Genomic DNA, 27,801 nt, shown 5'->3' with positions numbered 1-27,801 from the left:
ATAAAATAGATATGTACAAATTATAAAGATAATCTAAAAAAAAATATACAGTACAGTACTGTTTCTACTTTGTGGATTTTCACCTATCGTGGTAGGGTTTTGAATTTTCACCTATCGTGAGGGATTACTATGAATTTAAACTTCATGGCTGGACATGTTTTCACAGAAGCTTGGAAATGAAGAACACCACTTATATGACACTCACAACAACATGCAATGTCTTGACAAAAAGGCACACACACTTATCCTCCATACACACACATACACACATGCAGGGTTGGCTGAAGGTAACAGCAACTTGGGTGGTCACCCAGGGTGCCATCTGCTAGGGGGTGCCAAGGAGAGCATGACAAAATAAGGAAGTTTCCATGGCCGTCAGCTTGTACACATCGAAGTTCGACTTGCCCAGTGCACCAGCAACACACACACACACACACAATGGGCTTCTTTTAATTTTCTTCTACCAAATCCACTCAAAGCTTTGGTGGGTTCAGGGCTACAGTAGAAGCCATTTGCCCAAAGTGCTATGCAATGGAACTGAATCCAGAATTATGTACTTAGGAAACAAACTTCTCAACCACACAGCCAAATTTATTCCGGGTGACTCTTTACTTAATGTTTTAGGGAAGAATACCCTTGATTAAACCGCTATTGCTTTTATGAAACCTTTAAGAGATTTTGAACTCAGAACTGTATGTTAATGGAAGCACTCAAAGCTTAACTGTAATTAGGTGTCACTCTTGCAAAACACCACTTTAAGTAGATTAGAGAAGGTAGATCTAAACAGATATTAAAAAAAGTATTCAAAATTAAAAAAAAAAATTCCAATTTCTCAGATGGAAATAAAAAGTCTGTTCTGTAATATCAGATTCCTTCTTTATTCACAACTTGCAAACTTATCCAAACTCACAAACTTCATAAATTAATTTATGATCATATTTTCCTAAGTGGAAAAAAGATGTCAATTCAGAAGCAGATATGAAGTGAATAATTCTCTTTGCTTTTAAGGTTAATTAAACCAGCATTTCCCAAATTAGGTTTTGCAGAACATTAATACATAATAGTATCTGGTAACTGTATTATAGAATTTATCTATTTTAAGTTTCTTATCTAATCTGATTTAAGATACACATTGGGAGGGGTGTGTAATTGTTTTTATTTCTTCTTTTTAGACACTGTTAGTCTAGCTGTCTTCCATGATTTAATCTTTTACTTACCAACATACTAATTTAGTAGGAAAGCTAAAAGAATATTTAGTATATATAGGGGCCCTTTTATTCTGCTGTTTTACTTGTTTAAGACATAGGACTGTGGCCATGTTGGGGTACTGTTTTGAAGGCTTTAATTTATCAAACCTACCCCAGTACTTATTTTAAATCTCTTGTCTATTCCATCATTTACTTTTTACTGAACCACTAAGCTATGATGATGTAATCAAATTCATGTTAGTTATCAAGCAGTGAGAGACATTCACACAAATATACATTAAAGATACATGACTAGCTTCACACATATTCTGCCTACCAAATTCTCTCACAAACCATTGTTTGGCTTGGAACTGCAGTAGAAGGCATTTGTCTAAGGACTTGCATTGTTGGACCAATCCTCAAAGCCTATAAATGCAAACTTAACTTCTTAAATACACAGTTATGTGTGTGCTTAAATGTTTATGTTTACAAAAAATGTATATCAGCTTTTGTGACTTGAAACTTGAAGACATCATTGTCTTAACCTTTCAGCATTTAGATTTCTCTATCAAACGTATTTATTCATAATGACATGAACCAGTCATGCATTACCTTGTAACTTTGAGATTACAATGATGTGATTGCTAATTTTTAGAATAATATTGGAGGGTAAGTGTGATAGGCCAGATCTAGCCAATTTGAAGATAAAACAGGTAGAGTATTTGGCTATATATAACCAAATGCTAAAGAATTCATGTTCATTTTTCCATGCTTGCATAGATCAGATGAAATTCATTGAAGCAGGTTTTCTATGACCGGATTCCCCGAACTCTTTTGGTCTGGCTATCAAAATGACTGCAGTCTTACATTTGCTAATATCCATCAAAGATCATTCAACTCCACTTACAAGAATCTTGAGAGAGAAGCTCAAGAGTTGGTAGAAATGAATGATCCCTCTGTCCCACTCATTTTTATCAGTTTTGTATTCTGAAGGTCTGTCCTGACACATCATCTCTACTCTCTTTATTTTTGTAAAGCTCTACCCAATCACTCCTATGCTTCTCTTCTCAAATGTGAGTAGTCATGTAGCTGCACAAAACCTATTTTGTTCTGGTCTCTTCTCTCACCCTTCTATTCTTCATCTCTTAGTATAAAGCTGCTCCCTTCAGGTTCATAGTCTTGTAAGTTGCATGGTGACCTCACAAGTGCTGGTGGCACTTAGAAGGGCACCCACTACTTGCAGTGAGGTGGTCAGCTTTAGGAAGGGCATCTAACCATAGAAACCATGCCAGAGTAGATACTGGAGCACAATGCAATCTCCTGGCTCACTGGATCCTAGCAAACCATCCAATTTATGGATATATTATTGAGGGATTGTTTTACAACTAGACACCCTTCCTGTTTTTGACCCTTACTTGTTTTCGTGTAAGGGATCTCTTGTACTTTGAAAGCTGAAAGTGGTGGACAATTTGTCAATAGATGTGACTGTAACAAGTCATAGTTTGTAACTTTTGTAGGAGGTAAATGTAACCCTATGCACAAACACATGTGTTATCCATTAATTGTGATTTTACAAGGGAGATAATGATTTCTTCATAACATTTGGTGGGATTAGAAATTTGAATATGAAATTAAGGAATTATAAGGTGCATAGAATTCATATTGAAATGAAGGAATTATAAGATACATAGAATTCATATTGAACTTTTTTGTTTAATTATGAAGTTTTTAAAATTTCGAGTCAATGATAATCATGTATTTGTGTATAGCACTATTTCATTCTGTTTAGAAATCATTAAGTATAATATAACCTGAGATTTGTTAACCGAACATAATTTTTCTACAAAAAGGACACTAGAAGCAATAATTATGTTGCTACATTAAACTACTGAATATTTAAGCTAAGAAGTAACAGTATATATATAAACTTTCAATCAAACAGTCACAGACCAAATTACCTTTATCTGTATGCATCATCACCATCATCATCATAATCTTTGTCTACTTTTTCATGCTGGCATGATTTTTTGAGGTACTACTCTACAGCTAGACTAGATGCCCTTCTCCTGATACAAGCTTTTTAAGTCGCTTTTTACAACACAAAGGGCAAATATATATAATTTTCAAACATGGGAAACATTTAGTGTGTGTGTGTGTGTGTATATATATATATATATATATGTGTTTTTATATGTATGTATTTGTATGTGTGTATGTATGTATACGCATGTATATGTATATATATATATATATTTTATATATATGCGTATGTATTCGTGTGTTTATGGGCGTAGATGCATATATATGGGTATGGATGTGCATATATGTGTATTTGTGTATAGGTAGGTGTGTGTGTGTATATATAAAATATATATATATAAAATATATAGTTTTAGGGAAAATAACCAAGTTTCAAGAACTCATCGATGAAAATCCACTATCACATATAGACAAATTAACAATTAAAAGCACAATAAATGAGTATAATATAAAACAAAGTAAATATCATAAGATAAATATAATAAAATGATTACACGTGCTTCATAACTAATTTTCAAATAGAAAGGAAATTTAAATCGATTAAAATCAATTGAAATTATCAAAAATTAAATTCTATTCAAAAATATAGCTAATCGTCAGATCGTAAGTAGAACAATAATTAGATATATATATCTCAACCAACAATAAGTACCAAATGAATTAATATGAAATACTTATTTTATAAAAATAGAAAAATTATTAAAAATATCAAAATAATAACCATTCAATAATCCTCCCTTCCTCCATTATAATAACATGTATATTATATCCAAAAAACAGCTTACATAAATTATCATTGTTTTAAATTATCTTTGTTTATAAATTGATTTTAATTGAGTTTTTACCCGTAATTTTGGATTTTGTCCCTAATATTATTATATATATATATTTATATATATGTATGTATATTTATATGTATGTGTATGTATGTGTATGTATGTGTACGTGTGTTTATATGTATGTGTATGTATAGGTATACGGATATATATGCATATATATATATATATGTGTATGTATTTATATATGTGTGTGTGTGTGTGTGTGTGTGTGTGTTCGTATGTATATATGAGTGTGAGTTTTGACGTGGGTATGTATATAAATATACATACATGAACTTATGGGAGTAAATATGGATTTGTTTGTGTGTATATATGAGCATACACATAAGTATAAGTGTTTATGTACATTCATCTCAATTTTTTCATAGAAACACAGTATTAACCCCAATAATATTGCCTTTTTATTACATAACATTCCTCTCCAATAAAAAATTTTTTTATTAGATCTATATTATCCTATCTACTCACAAATCTACACTCTGAATTTTCCTTTCCCTCTATCTCTTCCGTTTTTTTTTTTTTTTTTTTCCAACCTACTATCTGGTAGCGTCCAAATCTCTAACGGTTTTTTCAAATGAATTACGTCATAACCTTATCCAACTATAGTTATCATACTTGGTCATAATGTCTTACGTTTAAGATGGTTCCCATACATTCCCTGAGGAGAAGGTTACATTTTTAACATCAACGATTCCTATGGATCGCATAAATTGTAATTTTTCGAAACATATGTCAGAATAAAGTATGCAGTTATAACATGCTCCATTCCTTAAATTTTTATATATACTCAAATACCCAAAATATCAAGGAGTTTCTGCCTCACTAACAGGAATTACACCACAGTTATTTTGTGATCTTTGCTACCTTGGTTTCTATTAACCCATTTATTCTATCCGAATTATTATTTATTAGGATAAAATAAATACATATAATTAAATATATATATATATATATATATATATATATATATATATATATGTATTTTATTTCCCGCAGGGGGCTAAACATAGAGGGGACAAACAAGGATAGATAAAGGGATTAAATCGATTACAGCGACCCAGTGTGTAACTGGTACTTGTTTAATTGACCCCAAGAGGATGAAAGGCAAAGTCAACCTTGGTGGAAATTGAACTCAGAATGTAATGGCAGATGAAATACCGCTAAGCATTTCGGCTGGTGTGCTTTCAATTCTGCCAGCTCGCTGCCCTATATGTATATTACAGAGATGTACTTGCATAGCAAGTAACTTGATTTGAGATCGTGTGCTGAAGCAAAAACTATTGCAGCGTGAAAGGTGTTCATAAGCCATTTAAAAACCTACAAAAACCGTTAGATTCACTTCAAAATTTAAATTTAATTTGTCAAAATATTTTCATTGTTTTGAAACCACGACTAGTTCACTGATGAAATTCTGTGCTGCACACACACACACACACACACACACACACACACACACACACACATACAGACATGCACACCCATACACAATGCTCTTTCTTCCTCTGTCATCTATTCAACCTACTCCTTTGTCTCCTTCTCTTCCTTCACATTAACCTCTGACATTACTCTCTTCTCCTCTACTCCCACTCCAACTCTAGTCCTTCTGTTACCCCCCCCCCCCATTATCATTCTCCTGCAATAAAACTGTTCCATACATCATGGGGTTTCTCTTTTGATTTGCAAGCCACAAGACAACCCCTGTAGTACTGGTTCCACAAAAAGCACCCTGTACATAAAAGGTGACTAACAGAAGTTGAGGTAGGACTTGCACTCCGACCTTGTAAAATCCTTTCCAGCCTTGACTACCCAAACAGATCCATAAGTTAGAGAACTGTTGCCTGAGTGGTCCAAAGATGTCTTCTGCCAGGAGTAAGGAGTCACCAACAAATGGTGGATGCAGCATGTTGTCATGGAACATGCCTCCATACTACTATACTACTACAACACTGTAAGTGTTGGCTAATCAATCTGAACAGCAATGATGCAAGGCTTGAGAGGGCTCGTTAGGATTACTGATGGCAAGGCAACCTCTATAGAACTGGTGCTGGGGAAAATGCACCCAGTACACACTGTAAAGTTAGTTGTTGGTGTTTGGAAGAACATCAAGCCATTGAAACCATGTGAAAAATGAGACAGAGGGAGACATGGTCCTCCAATCTATTGAATTGTGTCAAGCTATCCTATTCTTGTCAGCATGGAAAGCACAAAGAAAATGACAGTGATGATTGTGTGTGTGTGTGTGTGTGTGTGTGTGAACATACATTTGCATACATCTAAATAACATTCTGATTTTAGTTTTCAGTTAGGAGGAATAGGGTCCTTTTAAACCAAAAAGTGAAATGTTATCAGATGTCATGGACAACAGTTGAGAAATGGAAGTTTATATCCTTCCATTGGCACTGAGCTGTGTCAATGTCTCAAATTCTTTGTTCTTAAACACCCATTTTTCTTGACTGTAAGAAGCACAAAATGAACTTATCAACATTTTCACATTTTTCTTGTCTCTGCTTAGTATGGGTTAGGTACACGTTTGGCATACAACATATTTCCACTGATCTTGACACTTTGCTTTTCTCCTTATTTGTGATGTCCTGTGTTCTAAGATCTCACCTTGCCCTTTCCTTCCAAAATCTTCCTCAGTCTTCTTCGAGCATGGCTGTTCTCCATTAACAAGCAAACAGCATTCTCTTTAGTCAGTACTTTGTTATAGAATATTGATAAACTTCTTTCAATCATTTGAAGGAATCGATTTCATGGATGCTTCTACTGTTAGCTATTTCTCTAAATTTGCTGCTTACAAAGATTTCCTTCTCTTTTAGCCTGCCTGTGATACCACTACATCTCTTGTGTACCCATATTTCACATTTGATAACCAGAACAGAGTTCCTTGCCAACTCATTTTCTGCATATTGATCAAGGCCACCTTCATGGTGGTAATTCTGTTCTATATTCATCCTTGCTTAATCATTTGCTTTTGTTAAGTCTACCTAATTCTAGGCTTTGCTTCCACATCTAAAATTCCATCTATAATTCTTTGACAGACTCAGCTTTGAGGATTAGGTCATTAACATTCAAGAATTCTTATAACCAGCCAGTCTTATCTGCCTCTGTAAACAATAAAGGACTGGAAACTAAGATGTTAAATTTTTTGCTGAACCAGTATATAACATCCACCATACCGATGGCTTGTATGGCCCTCTTTAACCATTCATCTACACTTAATTTTCTTGGTGACCATCAGACTATAGAGTGTAGTACATTGTTAAAAGCCCTTTTCTGGTCAACAAATATTTTTTGGAAAGCATTATTTGTTGCCCATCCTAGCATGAACCTAAATTGCATCCCATCTAAAGTAATTTTCTTTCTAATCTGTTGTGTTATAATTCTTTTTGTGGCTTCCATAACTTGATTCCTCCGTTGAGACCTCGATAGTTGCTTCTTTCTTGAGTATATCCCTCTATCATTCTTTAGCCTCTCAACAACTAGCACAAGGCTATCTCCCTCAAAACTAAGCCAGCACTCTGTCAAGAGATCTTGTCTTGCACCTTATTTAGTGACCTCACTGGTGCTGGTGTCACCCCCACCTCCAAAAAAAAACAACGATTGGCATTAGGAAGAGCATCTGGCTGTGGAAACCTTGCCAAGACAGCCCCCTGGCTCATTGGCTTCTGTGGAACCATCCAACCCATGCCAGCATGGAATATGGACATTAAATAATAATGATGATAATCCATTTCTCTACAAACAGTATAACTGCTCTAAAGTCCAGTTACCCACCCAGAAGAATTTGTAGTTGTGCTTCTTACCTGTAAGGAGCCTGACTGAGGCCTCCCATTGTCTTGTCTTGTCTTGCGTAAGTGGCACAAATCAGCTTTGCTTTTCTCTAGCATTTCTATGATCTCTCTAGACTTTTCTGTGATCACAACAATGCTGGTGGTGGCATCCTTAATGAAGAAGCAAGTTTGTTGTGATGGATGGTATGTTTAAAGGCACAGTTATGCCTCTCATTGAATGGTGGTGATAGGTACAGGTATGGATGTGTGGCTAAGAAGTTTGCTTCCCAACCTTGTGATACTGTATTTGATCTTACTGAATGGCATGTTGAGCAAGTTTCTTTTTACTATAATCTTGAACTGAACAAGGCTTTATGAGTAAAATTTGGCAGATGGAAACCCATTATATGTATACTCTTACTCTTTTACTTGTTTCAGTCATTTGACTGCGGCCATGCTGGAGCACCGCCTTTAGTCGAGAAAATCGACCCTAGTACTTATTCTATCGGTCTCTTTTTGCCGAACCGCTAAGTTACGGAGAAGTAAACACACCAGCATCGGTTGTCAAGCGATGCTGGGGAAACAAACACAGACACACAAACACACATACATATATATATATACATATATACGACGGGCTTCTTTCAGTTTCCGTCTACCAAATCCACTCACAAGGTGCCACGCAGTGGGACTGAACCCGGAACCATGTGGTTGGTAAGCAAGCTACTTGCCACACAGCCACTCCTGCGCCTATGTATGTATGTATGTATACAGGTAGGTAGGTATGCATGTAGACATGCATATGTAGGCATGACTGTTAAGGTGGAGGCATTTTTGTTAAAGGTGGGGGGCATGGCTGTGAGATTAAGAAATATGTTTCCCAACGGTGGAATTTTTGCTTCAGTTCTATTGCATGGCACATTGAATAAGTGTCTTCTGTGATATCCATAGGCTGATTAAAGTGTTGAGTGGATTTGGTAGATGGAAACTGAATCAAGTTCTTACATATATTGTTGTTTGTGTGTTTTTGTTTCCTTGTCTTGATATTACATGCTAGATGTAAACAAGGGTCATTGTTATATTAATTTCCCATCTTCTGTACAAACATTGTTTGGTCATAAGGAAATATTACGTTGCTTAGAAACAGATGAAGTTTGATGACAGGAAGAGCATCTGGCTCTAGAAAATCCACCTCAGCAAATTTTATCTGACCCATGTAAGCATGGAAAAGTGGATACTAAAGAAAATGATGATGATAATAATGTGTGTGTGTGTGTGTTTCTATGTGCCTTTGCATCAACAACATTTGGGTTGCGGTGATGTTGGTTATACTCTGTATAAACAAAATGTTTGGCAATTCAGTGCTTTCATGACAGCAAAAAGTATCTTATGCAATGTGGAGACAAGGAGGGGCATCGGATAGGGTATCCTGTGATAGAATATTACCTCAAGATGTCTCACCAATCCATGTCAGTATGAAAAAAGCATTAACAAAAATGATTGTGAAGTTTGTAATATATTATTCATCGTTCATTCATCATTTTTTTATCGCCCATTTTCCCATGGTTTCACGAGTCAGATGAAATTTGTTGAGGTAGATGTTCCAGGTCCAGATGCCCTTCCTGTTGCCAACCCATCTTGTTTTATGCAAGGAAATATTTCCTCAGGGACAGATATGTTTTTCACAGAAGACTTGAAACGAACATCACTTGTATGGTGGGGATGCTTGTTTACAGCCATGATGTCAAAGACAAGGGTGCACACATACACACATATATATGTGTATGTATCTCTCTCTCTCATGCACACACACACACACACACACACACACACACGGCAAGTTTCTTTCTGATTCTGTCTCCCAAATTCACTCACAAGCCTTTGGTTGACCTTGGGCTATAGTAGAAGACATTTACCCGGGGTGCCATGCAGTTATTTTTACCTCCACCTTAGCTTTCAGGGATGTTTAGCCTCATGAATAGCACAAACTGATTAAATTTTGAGATCGATCTGGTACCAGACAAAAATTCTGGATTATCTTTCTGGATTTTTTACTTAATTTTTGAGAGCAGATCTGGTTCATTTTTAGTATTCTTGTTTGTGAGAGCATTCGAGTTTATTTCAGATATTCTCATTTTAAAAATAATCTCTGGCTAATCGTTGAGAGGACGTTAGTGTTGCCTTGGCGGAGGTTTGTGCTCTCTGAGTGCTCTTGTTATTATAATTTTTGCAAAATTCTTGATGCGAACTTGGTTGTTGAAACAGACATTGTTGTGCTTTGGGAAGATCATACTGCTTACAAAAGGACACACACACACACACACACTGGTTGTATATTACTACAACATTATTGCCAATTAATTAACAAAAAGTATTTTTTTGTGAATTAATGTTCCAGATACCAATTTAATACCTGAAAAGTTACAGAATCTCTTCAAATTCTTGGTTACTTTATAAGTTAATTTTAACAGATAGACAATTTTTTCTTTAAAAATACAGTCATGAAAAATGTCAAATGTTTTTTTATGAAGTCTGGTTAACTTAGTCAGTTACTTACCTGACTTTTGTTTTATATTTTGTAATTTTAAAATTTCAGGAGTGAGAGTGTTGCAGGTAGTGAGGAGACGGTACCACGTCGCCCTGGCCAGTATACAGAGTCCCCACCACCAGCAGTAAGTAAACTATATCCATTTGTCAGTCACTAAATTTATATATATGTATTTATTTATATATATATATATAAATATATATATGTACCTTGTCTGTTTTTCACCCAGACTGCTACCACTACCTCTACCACCACCACCACCACCACCAGCATTTCACCTTCACTCCCTATCTTTAAAGTCTTTCGTCCATGTAACTTTCATTAACACCAAAAAAAAAAAAAAAAAAAAAGGAAAAACAAATGGTAGAAGACATATTGGTGTTTGGTTGTTCCTTTATCTTTCCCCTTTGACTCTTTCTCTCTCTCTTTCTCTCTATCTCTCTCTCTCTTTCCCTCTCTTTTGTAGTCCTGGAAACTTGAACAAACTTTTTTTTCCATTTGTGATTTGTCTGCCTTACACACACACACACACATACACACACACACACACACACATACACACACACACACACACACACACACACACACACACACACACACACACACACACTAAATAAAAAGGAGGTCTCTAAGTGGTTGCTGAGTCTTCTAAAGATAGGTGTAAAATCTCTCATATCACACCTTATGTTTTTAAATAGGAAGGACACATTGTTATAATCTAGTCATAAATGTACAGACTGAAAACAAGACCAGATGGTTGCAGCTAGAATGTCATTGATCATTGGTCAGGTGGATCAGAACTAACCTGGGGCTAAACCACAACAATGTGTTCTGTAAGGAAGAATAAGTATACTGAAGTGAAATTCACTTATTCTATTGGATTTATACAAATGCCAATGAACTCATTTGTTTCTGGTAAATGAAATACAGGATATAAGATATATGTAAGGTAAATTTAGATACAGCAAAATCTTGGCCTATTCTTTATTAGTACTTGATATGAATTCCCATGCTAAACTGGTATTTAATTTTGTGACTCCATGAAAATATGGTCCATAGGTGCAAGAAATGTAGGTGTAAATCATTGATAGAATGAGTGTGTATGTATAACCACAAAGTAAAATACCATGTATGATAGTTTAATAAGTGTCTGATGAAGATGGTATAACCTATAACTTATACAGCCTTGTGTGATTTATCATACATAATTCATTATATGTGTATTGTAAAGGGAAATGCTATTGAAACCATTGTGAGTCATAGTAAAACTTATGTTTTACTGATATCGTTATCATTTCTATTTTACTTTGTGGTTTTATATATATATATACATACATACATACATACATACTTATGTAATAAGGGAAGAGTGGGTTATATAGCATTATATTTAATACATGGTTCGCAATTGCTTCAACATCATGTAGTGACCAATCACATAGTATGTCAATAGACATGGACGATGACAATATTTAAGTCATCTATATCATATAATGTTTATTAAAAATAGCACCAGCTGTCATTTAACCATAACCAATGAGAGATATATAACACTTTCTGTGTGTATGTGTATATATATATATATATATATATATATATAAGAGCCAAGTCAGTTTTGTGAGACCATTTTTTATGTCTTAGAATTATGAGATGATATGAACACAACACTGACAAAGTACTTTACCAATTTTCTTGCATTTTGAATGCTTATAGCATTAAGCTGTTCATGTTGTAGTACATGTTTGCAGCTAATCAGTTTGAGTTATGGAATACATAAGATAGAAATCTGTATATTTTGAAGAATTTTACATAGTACTCGTTGGTTTGACAAAATTTTACTTGTATAAGTTCTGCAGGTGAAAAGGCCAATTATTAGATTATTAGATGTTATAGCCAAGAATCTATTCCACATAAATTCAGAAACCCAGCAATCAGCAATGCAACATCATCGTAATATGATTAATGATAGTAATAATGATTAATGATAATGATAATAATAAAATGTCTGTAATGTTAATAATACTAAAGCTATATCATATATAGTATAGAAAGCTATAATGTATTTGATATATATATACTTCGTAACCACATGGTTGTGGGTTCGATTGCAGTACATGGCACCTTGGGCATGTGTCTACCATAGCCTTGGGTTGACCAATGCCTTTTGAGTGAAATTTGGTAGACGGAAACTGTGCAGAGATTCCGTCGTATATGTATGTATGTATAAATATATATATATATATATGTATGCATGTGTGTGTATATCTTCCATGGGCATATATTGATGAAAAATGTAAATATCGGCGAGAAAACTGCTAAACTGGTGCTTTCGAATGAAAATCCATTGTGATATTTGTTCTGCCCGAGTTACACAGACAATCCCTTGTCACTCTTGCCATCGTAAATGCAGTGAACCAGTAATTGGCCCGTTGGAAACCTATAACCAACGAAGCTATTTTTTCACAAAATGCAATATATAACTATAAAAATAAAAATATATATATATATATACTTATATATACAAAACACATATTGGGTCTATTTAACCAAATTTCTTACATACTCTCTACCTCATATATTAGTGCCATACTACAGATCAGCTTTTAGAATTCATCATTTCTGCAAGACATCCAGATAGTTTGGTAAATATGGTGAACAAGTCTTCATATTTCACTGTATAATTTCTGTCATTGGTGTGAGGCACACATTCCATTGCTGCTTGTGATAGCTTGCTATATAATTTTTAATTTGTGTCTGTGTGTGTGTGTGTGTGTATATATATATATATATATGCATATATATACACATATAAACACTTTGAATGCGCAGTAGATATTAAACAGTTTTGTCTTGCAAACTATTTCCGTGTGATTGCATGTTTGATATATTTGACATTTTCTATTGTTAATTATCATTATTATTATTACTTTTTTTTTATAATTATTTTCTTGTTATTGTCACATGTTTAGTTCTTTGACCTGTAAGCACCTCCCATCTGAACGGCTGCTGCTGGCAAAATCAAGGATTTGTATGTTTGCTTATCTTCCTTCTTAACTGACCGATATTTTTTTTCACAGCTTAAATCTTTTTTATCAGTGCAGAATGTCATCATTGAGTAAAAGAGTCTTGAAATAATCAAAGAAAATATTAAAAGCTTATTTCTCAATATATATGTGTATGCACATATACATATGTACTTACAGACACACACACACACACACACACACATACACACACACATGTAGGACCATGGAACATGAAATGATGATGATGAAGATAAAATATATATATTCAGAAATGAGCTTTTAAAATATGTATGTGCGTATGCATACATATATATATGTATAAAATACAAAATTTGTCTCTGTTTACTGGAATTATAATGAAAAAATGAGATAATAAACTGCAATTCAAAAAATGAATATTATACATACATATATATATATATATATATATATATATATATATATATATATATATTCTTTTTTTTTTTTTTCATTGTAATTTTTATGGAAATAAGTTGTTTGGTTCTTTTGTCTTTTTCTCAGTATTTGAAATCTTGATATTCCTGGTAAAATATCTTATTCTATGGAGAGGAGATGATATGGTTGTTTAGTTAAGTACTATTTAAATAAGTAGCTATCATAATACTTAATTATCTAAGTGTTTAAAAATGAGTTGTTAATAAAATTATAAATTTTCAAACTATTGGCCACATTTTTAGAGGTGAGAAGTATTTTAATATCTGCATCTATGCTGTTTCCTTCAACTCTGGTCTTTATAAAAAGTGTCTTATTCCCAGATGTGTTTTATATTTTGTACTAGATTAGATTGAGACTATGAACATTTCATTTGTCTTACTTTCCAACTACATGGTTTGAAGTTCAGTCCCACTGCATGGCACCTTGGGCAAGTGTCTTCTAATATAAGCCTCAGGTCAACCAAAGCCTTGTGAATGGATTTATTAGGTGGCAATTAAAAGAAGCCCATCGTATATATATGTATATACCGGCATAAGGCAGATGTTAAACAATGATGATTGTGATGATGGTATATATCACACACACTCACATATAATATATGTATGTGTGTATTTGTGTCTGTGTTTGTCCCCTCACCACTGCTTGACAACTGGTGTTGTGTGTTTATGTCCCTGTAACTTAGCAGTTCAGCAAAAGAGATCAACAGAATAAATACCAGACTTTAAAAAAAAATAAGCACTGGGGCCAATACATTCAATTAAAAGTTTTTTCAAGGTGGTGCCCCAGCATGGCCACAGTCTAATGGCTGAAAGAAGTAAAAGATAAAATATAAAAGATTCAAGTATTGTTGTACACATCCAGGACTAAGACACCCTATGACAATCAGAGATCAAGCTAACTGGAAAGTAGCGTAGATGTAAATATTGAAAATCCAACTCTGTTTAACTGCTCCTTTTGTGCTACCATACACTGCATGTTTGGATTTGCTTGCGTCATTTTTCTAGCAATAAGTTTCTCTAACCATTCTTTTGGCATTTGAATTGAAGATTTTTAAAAATGTTAAGAAGGTTAAAAAGAATCATTACTTTTCCATGCCTGTTCTGTATGGCCTGTTGCTTTGAAATAACTTATCGTGCCAGTATTAACAGGGCTTCAAAGCCCATTCTGAAGATATTTTCCAAACAGATAACAGTGGTTCTTTGACAGCATTTTGCTTCTGTTGCCTGTGATTGCCGCTTTTGTAGAGCAGTGGCTTGATAAAATTATTTGACCATCAAATTTCAAGAAAAGAGTTTGGTAGTTTATTTGAAAAAAAGAAAAAAAAAGGAAAAAAAAGAAAAGTTCTTTTTGTTTCTCTATTTGTCATTTGCCAGAAGTTCAGTGATTGTATATTCTTTCGTTATTTATTCTCTCATTTACAAAAACTGTTACGAATTACACAGTGTTTTTTAAAAGTTTTTATGCTGTCTTAAGGTTGGTTGCTGCCAGAAATTGGTATAGTTCCACATACAGGTGGAATAGTGGAATGTATGGTAAAACATCCAAAATGTTGTCTGCTTGACTACTATAGATTCGTAAAAAAAGGGGGTATTATAACTCTTATCTCTTTAGAGAAATGTGTGTGGTCACATTCATGCCTTTCCCAAAGGTATTTAAATACATATGAAGAATCACTACAATTTTACTTCACATATTTGTTGTAAGTCAACATAATGAATGCAAAATATATATTGTAACGGCAATGTGTATTTTGACAGGATGGTTATAATATTAGATGTGATTTTAAGACCCTAGCATGTAGTGTGACAGATATAGATGTGAATTATTGTGGAGCTTTGCTTAAAGCCATGTAAACAGATGAAAAAAAAAGGATCATATATGCTCGGTTTATGCAATTACTAATTAATCCTATATTTTTATCAAATTGGAACATACTAATATGTTTGTTGCAAGCTTAGTTAAAGAATAACTTTTGAATTCAGTTGTTGCTTTGTTATGCAATAGTATAGTAAAGGAATTTTTGTATTTGGTTTGCAAGACTCTTGAAGTGAACCTGTGTTTTGAAACAGATTTTGTTGAATCTTGGGAGGGTTATTATAATAAACACACACACTGGTTCTATTTCATTTCTTTTAGTCAGTTTGCTAACTATTTAGCAATTAATTTCTTGCTTGAGTAGTCATTCAGTTAATCAATCAACCAGCTAGGTTCATCAAGGTCCTTTTGTTACCAATCAATACTTCATCAATCACATGCCCTCTGTGCCCAAGGATTTCTTCAGATCTAAAACGGAAGGCATGTCATTGATGATGTTTTGATTGGTGACAAAAAAGACTTTGACAAACGTAGTTGGTTGATTGATTGGATGAACAATTACTCAAGTAATCAATTAGTTATCTGGTTATCTAGTTAAATAATAACAACAATAATTATAATAATAATGAAGAAGTGAAATGCAACTGGTGCATGGATTTTTTATTGACATAATGACCTTCCTAAGATACAACAAAATGGGAAAGACATTCCATAGTCTGTTATGTCACTTTGCGTTTCAGTAAGTGTGAGTGAGTTGGAAGGTGGATGTTGCATTTTTAGATTTTAATTGATGGATTGTATTACATTAAAATTTTTTTTTTTTTTCTGAAGAACTGCAGTTTTTGTCTTCCTGTCAAAAACGTTTCAATCAATTTTCTTTCTGATGACATATTCACTGATATCTGCCCTAATCTAGCTTGTAGAAACCCTGTAGTAAAACTCCTGGCTAAGTAGCTAATCTGCTTTGTAGTTTCCAGTGTATTTAATGTCTTAACTACTCATTTCTCCACTCTGTTCTTGTTGTACTGTTCTGTTATCATCCATCTGCTTTAAGCCCTGGAAGGAAGATACAAAACATTACACTTAAACACCATTTCTCTTAAGCTCTGGAACGAAGATATATCATGCCTAAATACCAATTGCCTTAAGATTTTGAAAGAAGATAGAATATTTTACCCAGTGGGTCAATAAATTCATCTTTGTTTATTTATCCAATTTTTGTTTCTAAATATAATGTGTTTTGGTAAAATGATTTCCCCTCCCCAAAAAATGTCATGAAATTACAAGGCATTAGGGGAGTTTCAATATTATGTGATTAGACATTTTTACAACATATCAAAGTTTGGAAAGCAGCTGATTCAAATATTAAGAGACTTTGTCCAAATATGACATCCTTGTCGATCATATATCAACATACACACATACATACAATTGCATATAAGCTGTGCATACTCTTGTACATATGAGCACTCACACATGTTGGCATACAATACACACTTGCAAACATATGCTTCCTTTCTCATGCACATGGATATACACACTTCTGCTCATGCACACATATGTATACAATTATACATATAGGAGAGTATTGTAGTTCGCTTGAAGCATTGTGTATTGTTTCTAAAGAATAAAAAGTTTTGAATGGTACAACAATGGACTATAATACAAAAAATGGACTATATACCTGTTGTAATTTAGCTATCTATAGTCTGATGATATTTCGGAATACAATTCCTTCTTCAGATATTCTTAGACGGAGTCCATTTTTTGTATTATAGTGCATTGTTGTACCATTCAAAACTTTTTATTTAATTTTACATATACACAAAAATATTGTCAAGCGTTCTCAATATATAGAATCTTTTTATGAATAAAATGTGGCATTTTAAAAAATATATTCAAATATAGATACTTGAATCTAAAGAAGAATTGTTTCTATATATAGATATAATAGATAATTAAGTTAGTTTATGTAATTTGAAGTATTATAGATTACAGTATCTTCAGTAAGGGTTTTACTTTATTTTAACTTGAGTTTCAATCTCTCTGACAAACCAGATCCTTTAATGAATAGTGGAAAATAAATTGAAATAAAATAAAATAAAAAATGCAACGAAACAAACAGAAAAGCCTCCATTTTTGATATTAGCACCCATTTATGTTTAACCTGTTTCTCATTCTTAAACTCCTTGTTGCTCCTCTTATAGCACACCATATTTTTTTCTATTTCATAAATGTTTTTTTTTTTTTTTAGTTTTTAACTAAATTAGGGTTGAACCAGTTTAATATAAGCTTTAGTTTGATATGAGTCTTCCATCCCCAGTTGTCTCTTATTTCTTAGTTGTTAGTCTCCACATCTAATAAAACACTAATGACAAATAAATATGAATATTATAACAAAAACATATACATAAACACTCCTTTTAACAGCTATAGCATTGTTGTTTTTAGTCATTATTCTTCTTGCCTGTTTGATTTTTATCTCTTGCGAAATTCATCAGGTAAGCTCAAGGAATTGACAAATATTTGATTACTTCATGCATAGGTTCTATAAACAGTTTGCATTATCTGGAGATGAAGTATGGAAAAACCTTATTCCTCACCTTCTATCATCATTGTTGTTGTCGCAACTGCCACCATCATAATCTTTATTATTAATAATAATAATACTTGTAAACTTGCAACAATTTTTTTCTAGTAAACTTAAATAGTAGTTGTTGCAAATTCAAGTGCAGTGTTTTACTTAAGACTTATTCTGATTGATACCAAGACTAGAACCAGACAACAGATTGGCTAATATTATACAAATTGCTATATAATATAAGGTGATACAACATAACAACACCAATCTCTAAGTCATGTAAACACAGATGCACACAACATAAAATATATAATATTATATTGTATATGTATATACATACATATACATATATATGCATACATATATATATATATATATATATATATATATATATATATATATATATACACACACACACACACACACACATATATATATATATACATATACATGTATAATATATATATACACATATATATACATATATATATATATATATATATATATATATATATATATATATAGAGGACACAATCATTCCCAATGTATTTGTCAACCCATGACTGTAAGAGAAGATACTTGCCCAAGAGGCCATGCAGTGAGAAAGAACTGGGAAATGAGTTTATGAAACACATTCTGATATGTCAGAGACAACTATGGATAGAAACGAAAACTTGTTATTCATTTGCTTCGTACCCCTAAAAACACAGCAAAAATGTAACCACAATAGCTTTACAGGTGTCAGCTTTTTGTTTCTTGTCCCCACCTACCTCTGTTCCCTTCAAGAGACACCATCATCTCATCATAAATGGCATCCTTTAAAATAATAATAATAATAATAATTGATAAATAAATAAAGATTGATAGATGTGTTTGTTATATTGTTTTGTGTAACCTCTTAGTTTCGCATTTTTGTCTTCTGTGTTTTAATGTCATTTTTTGTTTGTGTGTGTGTATTTGTGTGTTTTTGTATCAATATTTTTGTTGCTTTTATTTTCCTCCATATACATTATAATTATTACTATTATATATTTTTTTTTTTTGCAAATGTGTTTTTCCCATTAATGTGTGTTCTGTGTGGTAACACTTGTATCGTGTTGTGTTCCAGTACAGCCTGCTGTGTTATAATGAACCAGCCTTCCTGCATGACGACACACCAGCTATAGTTTCAAGTGAAGCGTGACCATGTTGCTGTTGTGATCACCCAAGTATGTCTGAAAACTTGGGCATTTCCTCTGTGTCATTTCCAACCAATTTGTAGCTTTGGAATTGTCCCGTCTCTTCCTAATAGTATCTCCTTTTATTGTTCTTCTGCTTGATTCTTCCACACATCCCCACCATTCACCTAATGTGCATCCTTCTTAGTAACTAACGGCCGACACTACTGAACTCATATTTTTTCTGTGTTTCTTATGTTTGCCTAATAGCAATGAGAAATGGTTGATGCTAAATGTCTAGTTATCCATCTTTTATATTGATTTGTTTGGTATTTTTTGTTTGTGTTTTGTTTTATGAAGAATAAAAAAAGCCATGGTGATGATGATGATGAATAAAGTTTGTCAGAGCAATAAAGTAGTGATGCCTTTTGGAAAAAATTGAAAAGAAGGGGAAAATTTTAAGAAAGTATTCCAAAGAAAACTCTTTATCCGAAGGCAGTTAGTTCTGTAGTTTGATAGATAATAACTTTAAGGATTTAATTAACCCACAACCATATCCACATAACTGTCTACTTCCTTATAAAGGGACCTCTGCAAAAAGATTGAATAATTGAGGGGTAAAGGGACAAGGGTAATGGAAGAGTCAGTTGTTAGAAGAATTCAAAGGAGAAAAATTTTTTTAGAATGGAAGAGGATGAAGAGATGTGGATGATAAATCAGTTTATATCAATTATATTGAATTAATTATTTCAATAGCTTATAAAATAAAATTGTAATTACTTACACATAATTTAATTTGATTCAAGTAACTTTCATCACAGCATCAACCCATTTTATTGTACCCTAGTGTATTTTGAAGCACACTCTGGAAAATGTTTTGATATTATACACATTTTTTTCTACAGTTTTTGTCTGTAACAGACTTTCGTAATAAGTGTTTCATAACTTTTAATATTGTGTCAATTTGCTTCCTGTTTGCTAATCTGATAATGTGACATGCTACCAACAAATCTTACCTACATATTCTCTCTCCCTCCCCATACTCTCTCTCTCTCTCTCTCTCTTCCTCTCTCTCTCTCTCTCTCTTCCTCTCTCTCTCTCTCTCTCTCTCTCTCTTCCTCTCTCTCTCTCTCTCTCTCTCTCTCCCTTCGTCTCTCTCACACTCTCTCCCTTCGTCTCTCTCACACTCCTTTCCTTTCTTTCTCTCTCCTGTTATGTAAAAATCTAAAACTCAGAAATATTAAGAGAATCTTAAGAATTTAGAATATGTTGTTTTTGAAAGCATGGAGGGAGTGTGTAAGTTATATGTAGCAGAATATGGTGTATATTCTTCAGACTGGAAGAAATTTCAGTTTTGGCACTGCATTAAATCAACCATAAAACCTTCCTGCCAATTGCTAAGTAGCTCAAGAATATATCCCCAAAAATATTCTTGCCTTTCCCATTTATTATACCACCAAGTAATTGGGGTTTAATCCAAGTCAGTGGTGGAATGCAAATTCTTGAAAACTTCAGCAAGAAATATCATCATGAACAGCAAGCCATTGTCATGTCATAACATTTCAATATTTGATCATTATTGGTACTTCTCATTATTTTATTCAAAAAACTTTCTCTGAAATTGAAAGTAAGCACTGCAATATGGTCAACGTCTAAGTGTTTGTGATGAATGGTTTATAAGTTGGTATTTTTGTGGAATATTAAACTCCTCTTTTGAGATGAAAATGGTTTTTACCATTTTTATCACTGCTATGTTTCTATTTGTTTGATCTTTGATCATCATCATGTGTCTTATTCTTAGGTTGTACATAGTACATAACTAGTTTAGAATTGGAAATCCTTCTTTCTAAACTACAGAGTAATGACTATTTTTATTGAATTAGCAATTGTCCTATTTGTAACCATTGTTATAATTTTTGGTTACTTATAATTACCTTTCATTAACGGCAACCAATATTGATTCAATACCAACACTGAACAGGTTTATTAACAAGTATTATTACTTGTTCCATTTATGATAGGAATTTTATATTTATCAACAGTCTGCAATTAATGCTAGAATAATGTTTCTGAATTGCTATTAAAATACTCCTTATTCTATCTCAGACCTGTTAACTTAAATTTGCTAACAGTGTAGACTCTACACCAATTAAATTCCTATATACCTCATTGTTAATGTTACAGTGAGGATTTTTCATGTTTTCTCAGTCTACCCATTCCTTTTTCATCATTGAGTCATGCTTGACTGGTCCAGTCATATTGATACATGTGGAATAACATTAATAACACTTAGTGGTGGCCCTAAATAAGATGTCCTTCATATTAGTAATAACAGTGATATCAATAGTTTTAATAAGTTGTCCTATTAAAAACATTTGGTGATTTATTGTTTATCCTCAAGTAAGCTGTGCTCTACCAAATCTATAAGACAATCCAGACATGCACATCCTGTCTTTGTATCTGTTAGTGTCTACATTACCTAGGGCATCCAGCTGTAGAAACTCTGCCAAATCAGATTGGAGCCTGGTGTAGCCATCTGGTTTCACCAGTCCTCAGTCAAATCGTCCAACCCATGCTAGCATGGAAAGCGGACGTTAAACAACGACGATGATGATGATGAACTTTCCTTATTTAAGGTGGTAGGGTGTGATTTAAGACAGGTCATGCGATTACATTGCAGCTTCCCATTTGGTTTGTTTTTTGAAGCATAGACTTACTTTGTAGTTATTCAGTCAGTTTCAAATATGACTTTTTTTTAGAAACTTTATTTTTGACTCCTTGTTATATTTAAATACCATTTCACAATAGTCTAACACTTATTTCTACAACTTTGGCAGACTAAATTATACCTTCAGAAAATTTTTTTACAGTTATTATCCATTTGAAATTGTAGTTACAACTTCTGAAGCCAACTCTGCATAAACATTTTGCTATAAATACTTCAGACTTTTTACTGTGCCCAGTTTTGTGTGAAATTACACCATACTTCTGTGAACAATATCCATTATAGCTACTTCTATGTTATTTACACAACATGGCTGAGTGAATAAGACTCTGGATTGTCAGGGATCCTGTTGTAAGTTTATAGTCTTATTGAATTGAACACATAATTCTTTATGGCTTATGTTCATCTTAAAATGAAAAGCAGTTGTCCTATTTTGGGGGGAAAGTTATAGACAGTGATAGACTAGCAGCCTGTTCAAGAGAAGTTTTATCTCTCACTTGCCAAGTGTTATATTCAATTTTGGTTCTTGCAATATGGAAAAAGTATGACATATTTTCTTACCATTCTTTCAATTATACTTTCTTAATACTGCTTCAAACATTGCAAAGATCTTCCTACACACTGAGAATATCTTCCCCATACAATGCTAAGATTTTTATCAGACACTGAAAACATCTTCTCCAGCCACAGATAAAAAATCTTCCCCAAACATCGTACAGACTTTCTCCAGACACTGTACAAGTTTCTTCAGACATTATATAAGTATTCTCCGGAACTATAGATCTTCTCTAGAAATTGAAAAGATCCTTTCTCGATACTGGAAAGATCTTCCTCACCAGACACTGCAAAAATCACCTTCACTGCTGCAGAGATTTTCTCTAACCAAAGCTGATTCTTCAACTTCTCTTTCATCTTTTTGGCTAAATACATCACAAAACCAGGCCTTTGTCACTGAAATGATTAGAAGATCTTTAAGTTCTTCCAGTTAGTCTTTCAGGAATCTTGTCGCTCAGTTTTTAGTATATCTGCATTCCTAATCAGATTTCTTCCTTTCCACTTTCTAGTTTTAGTTTTTATTTTTCTCTACTTATTCTTTATTAAAACAAGATTTTTTTTCATACGGGTTGGTATTCTAATTGCATCTGCCTATAAATTATATTGTTAGGGATCTGGAATGTGGGATAAGGATAAAGAAAGTGTGAAAGATAATGTTTGTTAAATTGAATTTTTTCAATTCCTCATCCTCCATGAATGTTCACCAACAGTCCACCACCACCACCACCACCACCACACCACCATATTTGTAGTAATGACTTTATCAGCTTTATATGTGAATGTGTGTATCTATCTGTCAGTCTATTTATATATCAAAAATTATGACAAGCACAAGTTTTTATAACTAGTTCCCCATGTACCTTTCACTGTTGTGATTGTTTAAAACCACTTCATTGGATGTTCCAAGTGCAGTTGGATGCTTAACCACAAATGGATCTTCAGGGAAACACTTTATTACATTATGTTATAAAGATCAATTATTTATATATCAATGTCTCTCTTTCTCCCTCTTTCTTCCACCCCCTCCCTTCTCTCCCCTTTTATATATATATTCACTACATGTATTGTGTACGCTTTGCTCACATTTCTTATAACAACATTTTATAATTTTTATATTTTAAATGTCATTGTATATAAATAAATAAAATATGCTGCTGGAACATTTATGCTATATTTCAACAAAAGTCATTAAGTCTTATGTATCAAAATGACCCATCTTTTGAGAGAAGATTGTAATATTTGTTGTTAGCAATTTTCAGTTACTGTGTGTTGGCTGTTTTAACGTGAAATTGTATTTTTTTAATTTTTTTTTTTTCGTTAAATTAAAAACTTGAACTACAAACTAAATATTCTTTAGTAGCTTTTCTTTTGTTTTATTGCTATTTCTTTATTTTTTCAAATTTTTTTTTTTTACTAAACTTTTATTATTATTTTTTATTTAGTTTGTGATCATTATTGTTAATTTCTATAATTTCTATATCTAATTTCTCCCACCCCTGTCTGCTAAAGTATAGCATCTCCTTTTTCTTTCTTCTGCTTTTCAGTATGCCGATTGGTTCCTCCGTGAACGCTTTTCTGCGGCCAACAAGCTTGGCTGATCTTTTCACTGTCCATACGTTGGCATATTGCTTACAGGCTGTGCCACAGTGTGAGAGCCTGTCTATCGAGCTGGCCTCCTGGATGGTTAGCTTGCTTGCCTTTGTTTGACCCCCTGTATGAACACACCTTTGCATGACTTCAGGGTTTCTCTATCAGTTTGCCTATACATACTTATATACATACATTCATACACATACACACACATGCGCAAATGTGTGTGTGTGCATGTATATATATATGTACATACACACATACACACACAAATATACATACAAATACAAAAGCAGTCTTCCTAACACTTTTATATATATATATATATATATATATATATGAATGCACTTATATACATACATTTACAAATACTTATTTCTGTGTATATATGCATGTATGTTCTCTCTTGCTCTCTTTCTCTTTCTCTCTATATATATATATGTGTGTATACATGTGTGTGTGTATATATATATATATATATATATATATATATGTATATGTGTGTGTGTGTGTGTGTGTGTGTGTGTGTGTGTGTGTCTATATATAGCAGTTCAGTAAAAGAGACCGGTAGAATAAGTACTAGGCTTATAAAGAATAAGTCCTAGGGTCGATTTGCTTGACTAAAGGCAGTGCTCCAGCATGGCTGCAGTCAAATGACTGAAAGAAATAAAAAAAAAAGAAAGATATATATATATATATATGTATATATGTGTGTGTATATATACACAAACAATCACAATAACAGTCTTCCCAACACTTACATATGCATATATATTTGTATCTATGCAGAAATGTATGTGTATGTATATATAAATTTATATATACACGAGTGTGTGTGTGTGTGTGTGTATATATAAATATATATATATATATATGTATAAAATGGCTCTCACCTCATTCTTGTATGTGTGGCTTTGTAACTGCATGTATGCGTATGTGTGTGTGTGTGTGTATCCTTTTCTGTTTTTGTTTTGTTTCGTTTTTTTGTAATTTTCCCTGTTCTATAATCTTTTCTTTATTGCTCTTTTCCTCTAATTTTTCCCATTTCACTCTTGTCTCCTTTGTGCATGTGCACTAGTAAATCCAGTTCAGCATGATTTTGTCCCAACCTTAACAGTTATACATAGCTATGTATATGCATACAGACATATAATCACAATTAAACATACATGCATACAAATATATATAAAATATAAATATCTATGAAAACACACATTTACAATTTATTTTTAGAATCTTTGTTCATACTATATAGTTCCTGCCCCTGTTACCTGTAATTAAAATAAATATAATTACCTCACCTGTCTTGTCTTAAAATGTACCCATTTCTGCTACTATATTGCTCATCTGATTTTAAAATTTCACAATCCCATTTTTTGGTCCTCACACAATCATTCCAAACTATTTTACATGTTCTGTTTCCCTTTTTCTACAAAATTTCTGGGGTTTAAAATTCAAAGATTTGTTAAAAGAACAGTCCATTTATATCAAATAAATTGTTACATGCATTTTTATAGTGAACAGCAAGATTCAAAGTGTGACTTACATATTCGCTCTTAATGTTTCGGCTGATTTGAACTTGTGTATCTTAATTGCTGTTGTGTTTCATCACAGGATAACAGCTTCCACTAATGAATTGTGTTATGAACACATACTTATCATAAAGAAGCCTGTTCTGTGTTCAAACACAATAGTGATTTGTGTATTCATGTTTGAATCTGCTGGAATATATTATGAATAAATTATGCAAGCCATTACCATTTATAATTCATTTTCTAAAGTTAAAATACTCAGGAGTTTAATTATTAATCACAATTATAGGTTAAAACGTCTCTCTTGTGCATACCCACACAAAAGGCATTTATTTATATGTAATTCTTATGTTTGTGTGCTTGAGACTGGGATTTTTGGCTCAATATAACTCAAATGTAAAATAATAGACAATTACCATTACTAGAGAAATATTGGACTTTTAAGTGGAATCTTAAAAAATTCCTCAACTGTTTGTGATATTTAAATCACATGTTGATATTTTTAAAGTTTATTAAATATTTTATACTTTAAAGTTCTCATATAGTTTGGTCAAATTTACAGTTGTTAATTAAATTTATAATTAGAACCAGATGGGCCATTCATTATCAGGGCTATAATTGGAAGGAAATGACTTAAGATTGATATTTTCAAAAAACTACTTAATATATTATATAATAAAAAGGCTTTGTTCAGCCTCTGTTACTTAATTATGTTTGTTTTAAAACATTCAAATTAGCTGCTTCAACTGTTTAATATTTTGATTTCATTTTCTTACAAGTCATTTTTAGTTTCTATTTAATTAACAGCATTTGATCTATGGCTCTCAGCTTATGTGAATTGTGACACGCTTTTAGTTCTTGATTAAAGCCAAAATATTTTACACTGCTAATGCTATTGGAAAGGCTGAAGCTTCTCAAATATTCATTTCTACTCCAAAAATAACTAGCCCTTGTGCCTAAAGAAACCAACAGATTGGAGAAACATGTAAATATCTCATTGATCTCAAAAGCTAAAACTATTTTTATTCTCCCTCTCCATATATGTGAGTATGTGTATCTACATATATATACATACACATATATATATATGTAAATAAACAAGTATGTATATATATATACATACATGCAAACATGTACAAATATATATGCTCTTGGAAATTAGCATTAAGTAGAACAATTAGTTTCCCAAAAGAAGTAGTTATAAAGTCATACCTTAAGATAGGAGAGTATTGTAGTTCGCTTGAAGCATTGTGTATTGTTTGTAAAGAATAAAAAATTTAGAATGGTAAAACAATGCACTATAAAACAAAAAATGGACTATATATCTGTTGTAATTTGGTTATCTGATATTTCGGAATTACAATTCTTTCTTCAGATATTCTTAGATGGAGTCTCTGCTATAAACTGTTTTCCAACGGTTTTCTTTTTTTCATAAGAATTATTTACCAACTTCACTGCATTTCTTAGAATATATCACTCTCAGATAAGACAGATTATCACATTAGGTCAAACTAAGATCCAATTATAATGGCTCTCTGTTTTATTTGGGGGATGAAGGATAGTAATACCATGACTGCATATTTAACTGTAGAAGGACCACCTTTACAACTTATATGCATATATTCTTTTATATTCCATTTCATATATATATATTGCTAGGCAACAATCTGGTGAAGAAGAAGGACTCAAATGAATATAGAGTACAGTAGCTCATATAAGCCAGTCGAATTACCTTTTAGCCTGGAGTTTCCATTGCATACAGTTGCTTCATTAGACCTTCAGCTCTGAAGAACTGGTTTAAGTAATCTGTCTGTCTGTCTGTCTCTTTTTTTCTAAGTACTTAGATCCAGTATCTTTTGAAGTGCCACTTTCACTATTTTAGGTGTCTACATACATGCAAGCTGACATAGACACCTGCCCCTCTTGGCACTCATACCCTTGAGTCAGTAGAATTTTATGATGTAACAGCTAGAGGGA

At 32.8% G+C, this 27,801-nt stretch overlaps 1 protein-coding gene across 10 annotated transcripts in view; it reads left to right on the top strand.

Annotated features, from left to right (window-relative positions):
* The window catches only part of LOC106883542 (protein tweety homolog 1-A), a 174,283-nt gene that overhangs the window by 122,051 nt on the left and 24,431 nt on the right, over window positions 1-27,801 (top strand). For 3 of the 10 annotated variants that reach the window (XM_089352136.1, XM_052967867.2, XM_052967866.2), the window contains exon 13: window positions 10,436-10,511. In XM_089352136.1, coding sequence (XP_089208262.1) covers window positions 10,436-10,511 — 76 coding nt within the window. Of the gene's footprint in view, window positions 1-10,435; window positions 10,512-12,969; window positions 13,030-13,356; window positions 13,416-19,373; window positions 24,050-24,246; window positions 24,434-27,801 lie in introns of those variants that run through there. The other 7 variants (XM_052967863.2, XM_052967862.2, XM_052967861.2 and 4 more) reach the window with 6 other exon arrangements.

This window comes from Octopus bimaculoides, chromosome 5, assembly GCF_046866305.1.
Source record: "Octopus bimaculoides isolate indiv1 chromosome 5, ASM4686630v1, whole genome shotgun sequence".
Lineage (NCBI taxonomy): Eukaryota > Metazoa > Mollusca > Cephalopoda > Octopoda > Octopodidae > Octopus > Octopus bimaculoides.
Note: the sequence above shows the minus strand (reverse complement) of the source record. Positions and strands in the feature narration are given on the sequence as shown.